General features: G+C 36.2%; 1 protein-coding gene and 1 long non-coding RNA gene across 2 annotated transcripts; one reads left to right on the top strand and one right to left on the bottom strand.

Moving 5' to 3' along the window:
* Positions 1–8,047: 8,047 nt before the first annotated feature.
* Positions 8,048–9,974, bottom strand: LOC100374368 (hepatic sodium/bile acid cotransporter-like). The gene has a single exon (XM_002733092.2). The coding sequence runs from the start codon at positions 9,972–9,974 to the stop codon at positions 8,400–8,402; it is 1,575 nt and encodes a 524-aa protein (XP_002733138.1). The 3' UTR covers positions 8,048–8,399.
* Positions 9,975–13,313: 3,339 nt separating this feature from the next.
* Positions 13,314–14,572, top strand: LOC146741494 (uncharacterized). Its single transcript, XR_014929771.1, has 2 exons — positions 13,314–13,536; positions 14,409–14,572. It is a non-coding gene; the product is annotated as an uncharacterized LOC146741494 (long non-coding RNA).
* Positions 14,573–16,089: the final 1,517 nt, after the last annotated feature.

The following is a 16,089-nucleotide window of genomic DNA, read 5'->3' as shown; positions in this document are numbered from 1 at the left end:
GTCACTATATGACTTAGGAAAAATATGGCAATTCTTCCTGCCAAGATAAGGGGACACAGAATACAAGAAGAAACTAGGTCATATATAAATGGATGTCAATAATTCTGGTTTGTGGATTAATTAAGAGCAGAGGGAAAATTAATATCTGCATTTCAATATTAATTTCAAAAACAATTTCACTCTGGTTGCATTTAGATTGTATACCATATATGCTCTATTAGAAGAGCATCTCCAATAGAAGCACATGTACGGCAACAATTGCATTGATTGTATACTGATTTATTAAAATATGATGTATTTTGACCATTTAAACACCTCTGTTATTTACATAAGAGCATGCGCTGCTAATAGAGCAAATACGGTATTGCATGCAATATTTCTAACAATTTAGCTGTTTTAGTTTAAATACATTTACAGACTAAAACAGAAACATTGTTAGAAAAGTTGCTTGCAATATTGTTGACTACTGTAAAATACTTTATTTTCTCTGAAATTTATTTTCACTGAAAAGAGCTTTCTGGCATTGTGTGGATCTAATTTTCACTATGTTGTAATAAGGCTCAATGCAACGTATAGAGAAAGCTGCATTTTCACTGGAATTTATTTTGCAGAAAATTGACTACAGGTAAAACAGGGAAAATAAAATGCCAGTGCAAATAAAGCATTCCACGCTATGTTATGTGACCACAATAATATACAAGTAACCTGTAGAATGCTGTGTGGGTAATATTTTTATATTGATTTTTGTTGCATTTGCAGCAAATAGTTACCAAACAATGAGAAATCTATAGGATTGGATATACCTCTCAGCTGGCTTCACATGCATAGTTCAAGACTGCCTAACCGGTGCTTATACCAGGATTTAGTTGCAGCACTGTGGTCTGTGGTTACAGCTTCATTTTCCGAGTAATCACAAGAAATTGACATTACAATAGAAAATAAAAGACTGGCACTCCCATACAATTAATAGCAAGTGAAATTCCTGGAATTGAAACATAGATTTTGAAGTCACTGATGTAGGCATTGAATAACTTCAAGTTGGCATAAAGACGAGGTAGTTTATTTAATCAGTGCTGAACTAGAGGTTGAAATAATAATTAAGTTCGTTGTCATATAATTTGTTTATTTAAATTTCTCCTGAATTCAAATAGAATACACTGGTGAAAGGATGTTTTTGAGGTGTGGTTACATTGTGTATGGAGTGGTAGGGTTGGGTGTCATATAATTTTTTTCATTTTCAACTCTCATGAAATCACACAGAATTTCACTTAATTTATTTTCGATGAAAAGTTTTCAAGCATACGGTGTGAATCAAATTTTCACTGTGCTGTGTCAAGTCTCAATAGAGTATGAGGGAAATGGCATTTTCACTGGAATTTATTTTAGCGGAAAAATGATCACAGTGAAAGGAAGTATTCCACATTATTACATATATACTGCAGTTTATTTTAATTCGTCCCTGAAATCAAAATCGGTACTTCCACACCCCATATGCAAATGAGGTCTGAGAGCGAATAAAGTAGTCCGTTCAAGAGTAGCGTTTTTCGAAACATAGCAGAAATAAACAATATTTAGAAGTACGATACTTTACGTTTGGGTACATGAATATATTTGCCGAGTGAAATTAAATTTGAACAGTAATGGTACTTCTAAGCAGTAACTTATTTTGACTAAAACTAATTTGCATATCACCCATGCAATGATGTTTTTGGTATTTTCACGGTCAATATGCAAATGAACATGGTATTGGCGATTCGCTCCACTTGGATTGCCCTTAAAATCACTTTAATTTTGTGTATCTGTGTGTGTGTGTGATTTCTAGTGTTTCCACGTATTAATTCTTCTGTGATTTGTTTGGCTTGGCCGATTTCGCTCAAACTTAGCAGGTAGGTCACACCTTCACCCTAGTTATCAGGAAATGTATCTCCTACAAATTTTGGATACAACACCTCAGACATAGCTCATTTTCCTCAGCTTGAGTGTGGGCACAAAGTTACTATTGGTAAAATCTGAAAACAAATTCTGACCACCGTTTCCATGGAAACAGCCAACAACTGAATTTTTTAATACCTTCACGCCAAATGTATCACACCCTACATTTCTATGATTAAAAAGCATGGACGTAGCTCATTCTAATCCGCTTGAGTGTGGGCAACAATTTACTGAGATTTTTTTTGGCTTGGCTAATTTTGTTTATAATTGACAGGCAGGTCGTACCGTCACTAATTGGCAAAACAATCCTGGTCCACAGCTACCATGGCAACAGCCAAAAACTGTTTTTTGAATACTTTCGACCCCAAATTTATTACCTCCCACTAGTCTTGTATTCATGCCTTTTATTTTGGCTACGTTGCACACCGGTAAGAGATCACCGACGCCGACATTGTTACACTGTATCAACGTAATCCCGACGCAACTTTGAACTTTGAATGAACTGTAAATGCTGCCTGCAATCTAGAAAATACTATCGGTTGGAAATAAATTTAAGGGATTGTTCAGTTACTCTGACCTGGGGGGGGGTCGACAGATTCCATTTTGTCAGCTGTAAATCTCAGTTGACCCACCCCTATCAACAACAAAAAGTGGGCGACCCCCTAACATATTTTAAAACATGCTGACCCCCCCCCCCCGAAAACCAAAGAAACATTAACAGTTTTGGCTCTGACATGATTACAAAATGTATGATGTGCATTGAAAATATCGTGGTTTGCCGTAATTTTTAGTGTTTGCATTTAATAGACCAGTCACCTTAGGAGGGAAGGGGAAGCATAAAGCCAAAAAACGACTACAGAAAAGGCTGCAGGAAGTAGGGAAATCTATGCTGCTAAAGATAGTAAATAAAAACAAAGCTGTGAAGTACTCACTTGATAAACGCCCTTATAAGATAGGAAAAGAGGATTTGAATCTAGGCGGTTTGAAAACTAATTTGGATTTAATATATCTTTCATATCTTATAGACCAGGAAAGCTTTACACCTGAAGCACAGTCTGTGCTTATGAAAACAAAGGACACTTTGATTTTTGTATAAATTTGTGTTGGATTTTGGTATTTTACAGAGCAAAATATGCATATTTAAAAGTTAAAAAAAACAAAAAAAACTATTTATTTATATACATGAATCCATTTAACTTTTTTGATTTGCTGAACAAAAACTGTCACTGCTCTTTGTACCAATTGCTGTGTTTTTCCGTCTCCAGCTACAATTGGATAAATCCAGTAAATATCTTATACAATGGTGACTTCAGACTTTAAATAAAATAATCTTATATCACATGGACTTGGGATGTGTTCAAAACTTAACTGTATAATTGCATGGGGCTCTGCCGCATTGCATAATCTGTTAGTTATTTGTCAACTTCAACCCCAAAATATTTAGCCTATAACATTTTTTGCATCAACAAATTATTATTAAGTTATTATTAAGTTATTATTAAGAACACATTTGTACGATTAACTTTTTAATCTATTGTTCTGAAATAAATTTAAAAAAATATATATGCATAAGCGCGTGTGTGAATTGTGGAAAACAGGGTGACCCCCCATTCGCAAAATCAAAAACAGGGTACCCCCCCTACTGATCCACCCCCAGGCCGAAGTAACTGACCAATCCCTAACAACAGCATACGTCCTAGCAATAAAATAAAATGACTTCTAAGGACTGAATGTTTTTTTGCGAACTTTGTATACGGTGCCCGGTTTTAGTTATAAACCGACGTTAGCTTCACGTTCATGTCCTACCATGGCAACAGCCGAAAACATATTGCTAGTTTTTTTTTAGTGGAGTGGATCGCCAACCGGCTTGTTTTCATTGGCAAAATCGTTCAGCAACATGTTTGGCATAATAGGTGTACATCACATGGACTACTACGATTGAGAGAACTTTATGTATGTTGAATGAGTTTTATAAACCCCGAAGGGCTCTTGGAAGATCCACCCGCAGTAAAATTAGCGATTGCCATGGAGGCGCAACCATCAACATCAAAATCCCAGGAGGTTTCTGCTGGCGACGTTACCCAGTTCCAAATAAAGATCACCAACGCCAAATAACAACATTTTAACCGGTAATCAAGATTAATTCAGTCCACGGCTAACAAGCAACATCACAAGTAAAGTTGTAGCGTGAAGCTCAGCGACTACTGCTGACAACATAAGTCATGCTTGCGTGCCTTCACCATTGTATTCAAACGAATCACGTGGTGTGCCGTTCTCTTTCAAACCCGGGATTCGATCAATAGGGGAGTTTCAGTAAAAAAACACATTGCAAATCATGCAAATTCAACATTTTCAAACCAGTATACTAAAACAGAAATGCTCAGCGATGCAAAAGAAGGATAGATGTTACTTTTCATTATACACATCTCTGTTGATACAATCCCTCACATATTCTATTCCCAGTTATACCTGCGTAAATGGATTAGCCTCTTTTGATGTTGACATTCAGACTAAAATCACGTGACAGGCTGTTAAAATTGGCTGTTGCATACACTTTCGCCGGTCTGGAAAATGTGTTTAGTTAGCTCTCATTCAAGTAACAATGCAGATTTCCCAGTGGGAGTGAAACTATTCGACTCTGCCATTAAAAAATAGGGGTGTTTTGAGCAAAAAACGAATAACCCTGGAGTGCACACAACACACTGAATTTCGGAACAAATCTTGCATTATTTACAGCAGCAGAATACCACAGAAATATCAGACGAAACATGGAAACACTATATATATGTATTTCGGCCTGAACCCTCTCTATTGCAATTCCAGGAATTACCCCCCATATGTGCAACAATTTTCCACCTTGGTACCACCCAAGCCTGAAAACAAAATCTTAATACCACGCTGAAGCGTTTGGTAACAAGATACATTCATGATTGTATGGAACCATGTCGTATTAAACAAGTAAAAAATAAAATAAATATCAAAGGAAGCTTAGAAAGAACTCTTGAGTGCTAAGAGTATTGGAGACACATTAAAATTAATCAAAATTAAAGATTTGCTTTTCAAACAAGAAGCTTGGCAACTAATTTATGTCTGCTATTTGAGATGCACAACATGAAAAAATGTGATTCACATTATCACAATTTATAATACATACAGAAAATACATTTGATTTTTCATTCATGGTTTTTATTCTAATTAGTTCCAGAGCACCTCTGCAATGAATTCAATTTAAATCTGATTTTTGTTTAATACATTATCAGAAATGGGCTAATCATAGATAATCAATATGCATTAAACTAATCATGTCTGTGTATTACTTCAATGAACCAAATGAATTATTCTACAAATTGAGAAATTATTATGTATAGATTTAGGTCTGTATATTGTTCCAAGGTGCACATGTACAAAGTTTCATTATAATGTGATGATTAATCATAACTAAATTAGTTGAAAGCTGAAAAGTAAATTATTATAGATTTATATTATTATAGATATTATATAATTATTATAGATGTTGTGTTAACATTGTGTTAGAGTATATATGTACCAAGATTCATTAAATTAAGATAAGTACTGTCACAGACCATCTATGTACGAAGTTTCATTGAAATGTGATTATAACCAAAAATTATGATTTATTATGCAAATTAAGTAATTAATATGATCTGATTTTAACCCAAAACTAATCACGTCTATGTATTGTCCTAGAACATCTATGTACCAAGATTCATTGAAAAGTAATGAAGTAACAGTACTTGAAATATCAAAAGCTAAAAATTGATTAATTAAGCAAATTAGGTAATTAATATTTCTCATATTTGTCTGTGCATCGTCCTATGTATCTATGCAAGTTTCATTGAAATGTGATGATTAGTACCTGAGATATCAGTGGAAAAGCTGAAAATTGACTAATCAAAACCTAATCAAATCTGCGTATTAGCCCAGAGCACCTATTCACCAAGTTTCATTAAAAACCAACATACGGTTCTTGAGATATCAGATCACACATACAGACAGGGTAACTGCAAAGACTCCCATTGTGTGCTTCGCACACGGGAGTCAAAAATAAATAAAATGTAATAAAATAAATATTAAAATAAATGAGAAATTTTTTTTGTCAGTAAATGTTTTACATCACACTCTTACAGAGCAATCTCGTTCTGACCTACAATCCGACTCTCACCACCCACCTCACTTTCACCAACCATTCCACAATCACCACTCACCTCACTCACACCTACTATCTCATTCTCACCACCCAACCCACATTCACCAACCATTCCACTCTCACCACCCACCTCACTCGCACCAACCATTCCACTGTCATCAGCCACTTTAGTACATGTAGCAGTCACCTGCCTTTTAGCCCTTTTTGTTACAATGTCAGTGATCTTTTGTTGCTTTGTAACAGGATGTGGGGACGATGCACACTTTCTCTTCTTTTTTTTCTTTTTGTTTTCGGACTGCCGACGAACCTTTTTAGTCCCAGTTCGGACGAAGTCCGAAAACGGAGATTATTAATTTGGGTTCCGTCCGTCCTTCTGGATCCATTTATCGGACAGCCTTTGACCGATCTCGTTCAAACTTGGTATACAGACAATCTATGGTGACCTACATATGCCAATTTTCATTACGATTCAATTAAATATGGCTGACTGGCAGCCATTTTGCACCCTCAAATTTTCTAAATTCTGATATTTAAACGTGAACAGGGCGATTTCAATCAAACTTTGTATGGTGATCATGCATATTCATAATTGGGTTATTGGTGCACGTCACTTTTTTTCAAGATTCGGTTCAAAATGGCCGACTCACGGCCATTTCATTTTTTTTCTTCATTTTTGTGCTGATTACTCTGAAAGATATCGCCTGATTCACTTGAAAGTTTTTACATAGGTACTATACTTCAAGACAATACAACACCATGTTTTGTTTAGAGATTTGATCAAATTTGTCGAAATGGCGGCCATTTTGTTTAATATCTTAAATTCAGTCTGTAACGTGTCTGGAACTGTTTCCCGAAGCTGAATAGGGCGATTTCAATCAAACTTTATATGATGATCATGTATATTGGGTTACACGTGCAGGTCATATTTTTTTTCAAAATTTGGACCAAAATGGCAGACTGTTTTGTCTTGAGATTTGATCAAATTTTGTCAAAAAACGTAAAATAGCAGTAAAATATCAAGTCTTTTCTACCTCCGTTGAAGATAATGAAAAAAAAATGTTGAATATGATGAACTCCTAAAAAAAAAATTTGCAAGCAAACCAACTGATAAAAAAAAAAATTTCCAAACACATAAAAAAAAAAAAAATTTGCCTTTCACTGAGCTGACCTCCCCCCTCAAAAATCAAATGGTCCAACCCTTACTTGAAATCGATACCAGGAAGGGGGGGGGTAAAAGATAAAATACATAAGTTTGTCCAACTCCCTGTGATTAGACCAAAATGTTGTCTGGTAGACCCCATTTTAGACCCGCCATTTGTCCAGCAGACGCCATTTTGGTCTTGGCATAATAAAAGTAGACCGAAATTATCTTAATAAATACATATACTTTGTATTAAACCATACAAGAATGCATGCATACCATCAAAACTATAGATAGCTGAATACAGGAAAGTCCCCAGTTGACTAAAACATTTCCTTGAAAGTCATTTCGACATTTGGTGAGTATGGCATAAAAAAAACATTTTAGACCCATGTCCATTTGACAATAAGTCATTGTGGACCCCATTTTAGACCAGAAGGCTGAAAAACACATCCCAGAGGGCGGCACATCCGGGTAAGGTAAATTGCAGGGAGTACCCCCCCCCCGGGGGGGGGGGTAGTAGAGCACATGAACTAGTGTGCAAAACAACCGATAAATAATCTCACCAGTTGGAAGTTTCTAAGACATTCTAAGTCCATTTTGGGGAATAAAGAGCAGTCACGTGCCGTATAAATCGTCGACTCAACCCTGAATTTCTTGTTGAAGGCAGTATTTCACCACATCGTGGCGAAGTCACGGAAGAGACATTTATCACATATCAGCGTTGAGGGCAGCATATATAGTAGACACGTCGGAATTCGAGTCCGCCGAGGAAACCGGAAGCGCAAATAAATCAAAATACAACATTGTGACTACATCAACTTTATTGCTTATCTCAATAAAAATGTGGGTTAATAGTCGAGACCAATTTCTGATTCTAAATCAGCTTATACAAACAAATCGTCAAATATTTCTATGTAGAAAAAAATATTTCTTATGTAAAAATTAAAAAAGCACGATTGATTCATTTATATAAACAAGTGGGACACGATTCCACTCTGTTGAGTTAGAATTCGACCAGCGAATAACTCAATTAGAGATGTCATTGCAAGGACAAATCAAATACTATCTTCATAAATACAAAACGTAGTAAACTGGTAGATCCGGCCCCTTTGACGATCATTGCCTCTACATAAACTATATATATGCCAATATTAATCAAACATTAGATTCCCTTTGCTCGGCATAAAACCTCAGGATTTTTCTTCTCGAGGGTTTCGTGTGGTTGGAAATGTTGTTGTCATCGTCATCGATATCGCTAACCGTATAGAACTGTTCATCTTCTGATTCTGATGATTCAGATTCATATTCATTTTGTCCACCACCTTGGACGTCTTCATCTGTCCGGTTTCCTCCTTTCTTTTTCAGACGCCTCTTGATGCACATTCTTAAATTGTACGTAAATACCCAGATTAACCCATCCACCATAGATGACATAATGGCTAAGATAGAAACACGTGATAGTAAATCGGCTTCCGGTTGAGGGTAGGATAATCTCAATATTGAAGTAGCTAGCATGTTATTCTGAATTCCCGTTTCGGCGCCGATGGTCTTGGCCGGGACGTAACGCAATCGAACTATGCGGGCCGCAAGATAGGCCAAATTGAAACCGAGAAATGGCACAAGAAACGCAGTCAAAATCAACCTGGGTGGCGATGCAAAGACGTAGCGATTTGTCAGTATTTGTAAAATAATTGTGCAAATCATGACAATTACAGACAGTCCCTTCACGAGTTTTATCAGTACGGATTTAACCTTCTCAAACTTCCAGGCCATAAAATATCCGAATGTGATCGGGAGGATAAGCACTAATACTTGTAGAAACATTTCCAAAAACGGTATTTGAATGTTGATTGGTAAGTCTGTGCGGTTCACGAAAGGCCTCGAATAGATATACATATTTAGTGGTGTCAGTCCGATCGCCAGGAGAGTAAACACCAATGTCATGGTGATACTGAGTTCAAGATCAGCGCCGACTACAGATGTCAACATCATACTGAGACGATCACCTGGTACACACCCTACAGTGAGAACACCAACGGCGGTGTACGCGTCTAAATGGAACAGCATGGCTAAACCAAAGCATATCAAGGGCATGACAATGAACTGACATACGGCACCAACGATGACGTGCAAAGGATGACGTAGCTGTCGAATAATAGACTTCAAGTTAGTTTTAGCACCAAATGCGATGTTGTTGAGAATAATTAAAGGCAGTAATATGTAATTGTAGCCTAAGGACAGTGGGTTGTATTTGCGAAGAACTTTCACAGCGTATGGGTTTAACGGCACGCTGACTTCAGTACCAATCCTGTTGGTGGCGTGACTTAACACCACTTTAATTTCAAGGGCGGTGATTCCAATTTGGACAGCTTCCATGTCGATCCTGACGTTATCTTCGACAATCTGTACTAGCGGAAACATTAAAACTGTAGAATTATCAATGAATTTAGCGACTGTTGGATCGCGACTTTCAACAACTAAAAATAGCTCATCATCAAATATCCCGGAGTAGTTGAACCACACGGTAGCATTTTCTCCTGCCGTCATTGTGATCGGTGAGTCGGGGGTTATCTGCCAACGCAATGGCGGTATCGTCGACTTTACAGTGGTATCGTTGCCCTCGAAGTCCACTTGTATCAGCCCATTGTACTGAGTTGTCGTTGATAACACTTTCCTAAACATGGATGCTAGTAGAAATATTACCAACACATTTTCGATACCGGCAAACATGTTTCACAAACAATACGTATGATATATCTAATAATAACGCAGATAAACCAGCAGGATGTCCACTATTGAATTGGTCAAAGTTCGCTTTTTTCCCTAATTGGGGTAAAAGACCCTGTACGCTGGACTTCTCACAGGTATGCGTGCTCCGCCTGGTCGATATTCATTCACCGTTATTAAGACCCTGTAATAGTCAGACAAAGACATATAAATTAAAACTGGTACAAACCCCCAGAGTCACAGTTTGCTAAAACATGTGGCATACCCGCAGCTATCCTATGATAATCGCACTAAGTTTTGTGTGAGTCTTACTAGATTTGGTCATCGCCCTTTATAGTTGTTAAAGTTTCAAATATACACTGATTGCCTACTACCCCCTCCTAATCACAGTGCCCGTATATCTCACACGTAGCGTAATAATAGTCTATGTTCAATACATTACTAACACAACATAAATAGTACACCTGCATAAGATGTCTAACAAGGCACGGAATAATAAAAGTATTGCCCTGGTTATTTAAACAAAATTACTGTATTTCATTGTCCAAGTAACCACTTGTTAATTGTTAACATTTTAGAATATATACGCCACTGACAATAATGGCCTATTGGTATGCAAGCGAGTTTCCAGGTCGCTGAAAAAAACAAAAAAACAGCGGCCTTGGCCTGAAATGCTATGTTACAAACGGGTACTCTATGCGACAGAATCGCCACAGTTCATTAGGCATCTGTTCGTTAAAGTTCGGAAGGTTGTAGTTAGATAAGCTGCATGTGTAGAAAATTAGTTTGTAATATCACAGTTCAGAGGGACTGTGGTAATATGTAACACAGACAATCTCGTTGAACTAGTGGGTGGTCACGTGACTCTGGATGTACAATTGTTTTTCTAAAACATATTAGGACTCCAATATTGTAATTATTCCGTGTACGTGTAGCATACATTACGATTTATCTTATGAAATCGACTATGACGCACGATAACAGACAATCTTTCCATTTATAACATTCATATGTCATAGTCGATGTTGGTAATACAACCACGCCCATACTCTGAGATTGCGATAATCATAACGGTCGTTGATAAGGACCAATAATCTAAAAAGTATTCTTTTTTATATTGATCAGAGTAATATGTTGACCAAGTCTAGAACCGTGATCACCAGGGAGGCACTGTTACGAGTTGAAATATTATGGTATAGGTTTCATATTGCAATCCTAAAACGGCAATGTCACTCTGGCGATGTCGCCGCGACCTCCAATTTAAAAGCAGTATTGTGACGAATAACTAACCCCGCGTGATTTGGTAATTAACAACTTGTAGAAAAATTAACCCACACACCATAATCGACATTCACCATTGTTGAGTTTATTCTAAATTCGAATGACTTAAAACGGTATAGCTATTTTGTTTAATTAATGTTGAATGAATTATCTCCAACGTACCAGTATAAACTTACGCCGTTGATTGTAGCTGTTATAATATAATAATGAATTTATTGCATCCTTAGAAATAATTTCCATTGGTTGAACAGCAATAAAATGTTAGTAATAAAGTACAATACATATAAAACTAAAGTAAAAGTAAAATGTCAGTTATTGTTATTTTTGATTTCAAATATTTTGTATAAGTATTCACCAACTTGTCTTATTAGTACGTCTTCTCTTGAACTCATAATATATTTAAATATCTGGTCATCACTTTTCAATTCTTCTGGAATACTGATATTATTAAATAGCTTTTGTCTTTCTGTTTGGTACCTAAGACATTCCATGAAGAAATGTTCTTCATTTTCAATTTTGATCTGGGAACATTGCTTACAGATTCTGTCTTCTAAAGGTATTTTGGGTTGGGTATGTCTACCCTTCTCAATTTCTAATACATGACTGCTTATTCTGAAACGAGTCAATAAGATTTTATGTTTCAGATTACATAAGAGCAAATATGGTTCAAAAGTGTACGAGTCTTTAAACTTTATATACGTTCTCAGTTTTCTATTCATTTGTTACACTCAACTTCCAGAACTCTACATATATATGCTTGACATGCATCACGGTTAATTTCGGAAGACACCCACCCCGGTTTAAGGTAATTCCTGCCATTAAAATATATTCAGAAATCCTCGAAATCCAGCAAGGGTTCAAATATGAAAATTTGTGCTTACAACTCTTTCTAGGGGATTTGGATTATAACACGATCTAAATCCAACGTTAAGCCTATAAACGTTCCATTGTTTTTAGTGCCAAACCCTTTTAAGTACAACAACAAATATTTCGTTGGTGTTTGTGAGCTCTTGTGTGATTGGTCAATGCATGGACAGCTCTTCCACTTCCGTGTTTTACTCCCTATCAATTTGTATAGTAGTATAGTACTATGATGAAATTGTTTTGCGTATCTGTTGATCGACTTAATTAGTTGATTACCAGTGAACGGCTGTGTTATGTCTGGCATCGTTTAGGCCTATGCGTGGTTCTGGACGGAACTTGGCTCAGTGATTTGGAACTAATTATGAGATAATCGTCGCTATTTGGACTACTATTTCTGACAGTTAGTATTCCTAGTTTATTCATTGTTTATTAGTTACCGCTTTGCAATGCTTTAACGAGAGACGAATCCCTGGTAATCACGTGATCATGCTGTCGACTGCAGCGATTGGCCATCGCTTGGTTACACCGCCACGCCTTAGTTTTTTTGACCTTTTGATATAGAGTTTGTAACCTTAGTAACGGAGACAGTGCAGCGAAGGGTTACCCTCGGCGGACCGTTTGAAAAAAGCAAGTCCATTGGTAGCCTTTCCCTTGTTTTTTGATTTATAACCGTTGATATTTGTGACTTTATAACCAATGTATTTAGACTTTATAATCATTGTACTTAATCAGTGTGTTTTACTCTTTTTGATTTATACCTTTTTATTAGTATTGTATTTAACCCTATGACTATGAGTATATGACGGTATCTTTGATTTATGAACTGTTATGCCAGTAGGCATGGCTCAGTTTGAGTGAAGGGATGTATGATGAAATTGTTTTGCGTATCTGTTGATCGACTTAATTAGTTGATTAGGAGTGAACGGCTGTGTTATGTCTGGCATCGTTTAGGCCTATGCGTGGTTCTGGACGGAAATTGGCTCAGTGATTTGGAACTAATTACGAGATAATCGTCGCTATTCGGACTACTATTTCTGACAGTTAGTATTCCACGGCAAATGTGATATCCCAGAGTTCAATGCGTTTTGTACCATCCAATATACACTTTATCTCCGCACGAGGGCGCAATTTCAAATTGAAAGAAAAACTAGCATACACGCTATTACCATTCTATGACCTCAATTGACCCACCAGCCTCATTCCCAACTTGATACTGGAATTCTCATTTTTTTGATGTATTTAAAGTTTTTTACCCGGATCGTTTTAACCATTTCAATAAATAGTTATAGACTATAATTGATTATGCGAAATTACTGCATTTTTGGTGGTTTTTGGCCTACTCCTCTCACTGTTATGTTAGAATTACCGCGAGAGTGCCTCCTATGGATTGTCAACATGGCGGCTCACAAAGTTACGTTCGGTAAGTCCTTTTTTTTTTACGTTTTACACAAGAAAAAAGCAATTTTTAGAAAATAACGTTCGATTTCTTCAATTGTTGGCGCCTTTTTTGTTGCAAAAATTCTGGTCGTGAAAATGAAAAACGTAATTTTGTTGGGGATTTCGAGAGCTTTACAACGATATGTAGATCGACCATATACACGTTATGTCCCTCATAGGAGTAGTGAATAAAGTGTCATAATGTATTTTGTCATTAATTTGCATACCATATATTCACTATTGAGATAATATATACACTTTTGAGATACTATGGGTATAGGGATAAAATGAACATTTTCCATGTATCTGTTTTTGATACCAATGCATTTCATTCGTTTCTCTCAATATTATTTTCTGACATATTATTCATAATAAATTATGTAATATTAAAGTGAGAATATACTAAATATAGTTAATAACAAATGATTTTCAAAAAAAATGTGCCACGCCCCCTCCACTTGCCCCATTTCTCCAGTAAACGTGACACACATTGATGTGTTTGAAGTTGAAGAATTAATACCTAGAAAATAGTGTCATTACAAATTTGACAATTTAGGCTGACTTTAGAATAGTTTTACCAAGTGTAAATAATAATTTATTATTATGACAGATTTTTTATATTAAATATTGAGATTAGTTTAATAACAAATGATTTTCAAAGAAAATGTGCCAGGCCCCCTCCACATGCCCCATTTTTTACAGTCAAAGACTTCATAGAAAATAGTGTCATTACAAATTTGACAATTTAGGCTGACTTTGGAATAGTTTTACCAAGTGTAAATAATAATTTATTATTATGACAGATTTTTGATATTAAATATTGAGATTAGTAATGCATCTTGTGTTTTGTTTCAGATCTTTTGTGCTGAACTTACCATGGACAGTTTGCATGTGACGAGTGATACCTGGCTTGATTTTATATACAACATGGAGATGTGATGCACATAGTGTGCATTTGTATTCCTTGTGTGTGCCAAATAAAATTTCAAAATGTGATTCAGCAGAATCCAACAAATTCACTTCAATGTGTTCAGTGTATTTAATTTCAAATGCTAGTGAAGCTGCTTCAAGTTTCTTATCAAGTTTGTTAAGATCATCCTTTTTAGTAACTTGAAGTAACTTTGCTGAATGATTTGCTTCATTAATTTCAACCTTGGTATCAAATTGGTCGACCAGTTTTGTTTCATATTGCTTCACATCATGTTTTTGATCTTCAGATAACTTTGCAAACTTTTGTATAAATTCCAGTTGTTGGTCGATCTTTTGAGCCTCGTTGAAGAGCTTGTCAATTAGTTTACCCACGTTTCTCAATTTAGCATGAAGGTGATCCATAGTGTATTCATTTATGGGGTCATACTTTATAAGAGGATGATTACTCTGACCATTACTTTTTCCTTCTGCCCATGAATTCATATCCGCAAGAGTGATAGACATATCCCATTCATGATTTGGATTGTGACATTTATGAACTGTAGCCAAACATAAATTGCAGAAAAAAATGGTATTCTTTCCCTGCAAGACCAAACTTTTATACTTTTCATCTCGTTCCAGTTTTCTACAGTATTTCATCCCCTTTATACCATGTTGGGCAAATTTTTCAGTGCATGCCAGAACAGGAAGAATATCAACTTCTATCAGTGCATCACTCTCTGGGGCATTTATAATGGCAAATGGAATGCGGCTTGCATCAGAAGACTGGATTTGGATTTCTCCATACTTCATTACCATTATATTTTATCAGACGTATAGCACCACTGATGGCAAATACTTTGAAATTTTGGGACACTCCCTTGAAATCTTGGAAAGTGTGGCCACCCTCACCTACAACTATTTCTAACTTCTGTCTCTCATTTTCATCATCAAGGTCATAATCCAATTTCTTTTCAGTCAATATGTTGAGGACACTTCTCCAAACCAGGCCTTCAATATCATGAACAAACCAGCCCTTTTTATCTTGAGAGGCAGTTTCTGACACCATAGTGTGGAACCGTTTCAAATTATTTGAGAATTCTTGAAACATTTTCTTGTGTTCTCAGAGATTTCTCTAAACCATCATTGTCAGATTCAGATAGACCGCCCCCTAGATGGATAAATATGTGTTCTGCTTCAGAATCATTCCATAATTTCTGGGAAGATGGTGCTGCTAATAAAGCCAATTTAACAGAAGGAGGCAGAATATCTGATGTAATGGCTTCCTTGAAAAATGATACAGATAATACTGATTTGGCAAATGTTTTATCTTTATTTAATCGTAATTGCCAAAGGGCACTCTCATCAAATCCAGACAACTTTTCACCTACTGCCTGGTGCTGATTTAAGATTTTACTGATGTAGGCTCGACTCCCAGTGGCTTTCTTAGAAATTGCTGATCTTTTCGTGCTAAATAGAACTGCAAGAGAGACTTCCAAATATTTCTTTGAATCATCCCATTCGTGACCCTTTAAATTTTCCAGCAAATTTCTCACCACTTGTCTTACTTGAGATGGCCCTTTTTGAATGATCAAATCGGAAAGTTGCCCTATTTCATTAGCAACGA

The sequence above is a fragment of the Saccoglossus kowalevskii genome, chromosome 6, assembly GCF_978046115.1.
Source record: "Saccoglossus kowalevskii chromosome 6, keSacKowa6.1, whole genome shotgun sequence".
Taxonomy (NCBI): Eukaryota; Metazoa; Hemichordata; class Enteropneusta; family Harrimaniidae; genus Saccoglossus; species Saccoglossus kowalevskii.
Note: the sequence above shows the minus strand (reverse complement) of the source record. Positions and strands in the feature narration are given on the sequence as shown.

Excerpts from the sequence above, each read along its gene's own strand:
- LOC100374368 (XM_002733092.2), bottom strand. The coding sequence starts at position 9,974 with ATGTTTGCCGGTATCGAAAATGTGTTGGTAATATTTCTACTAGCATCC.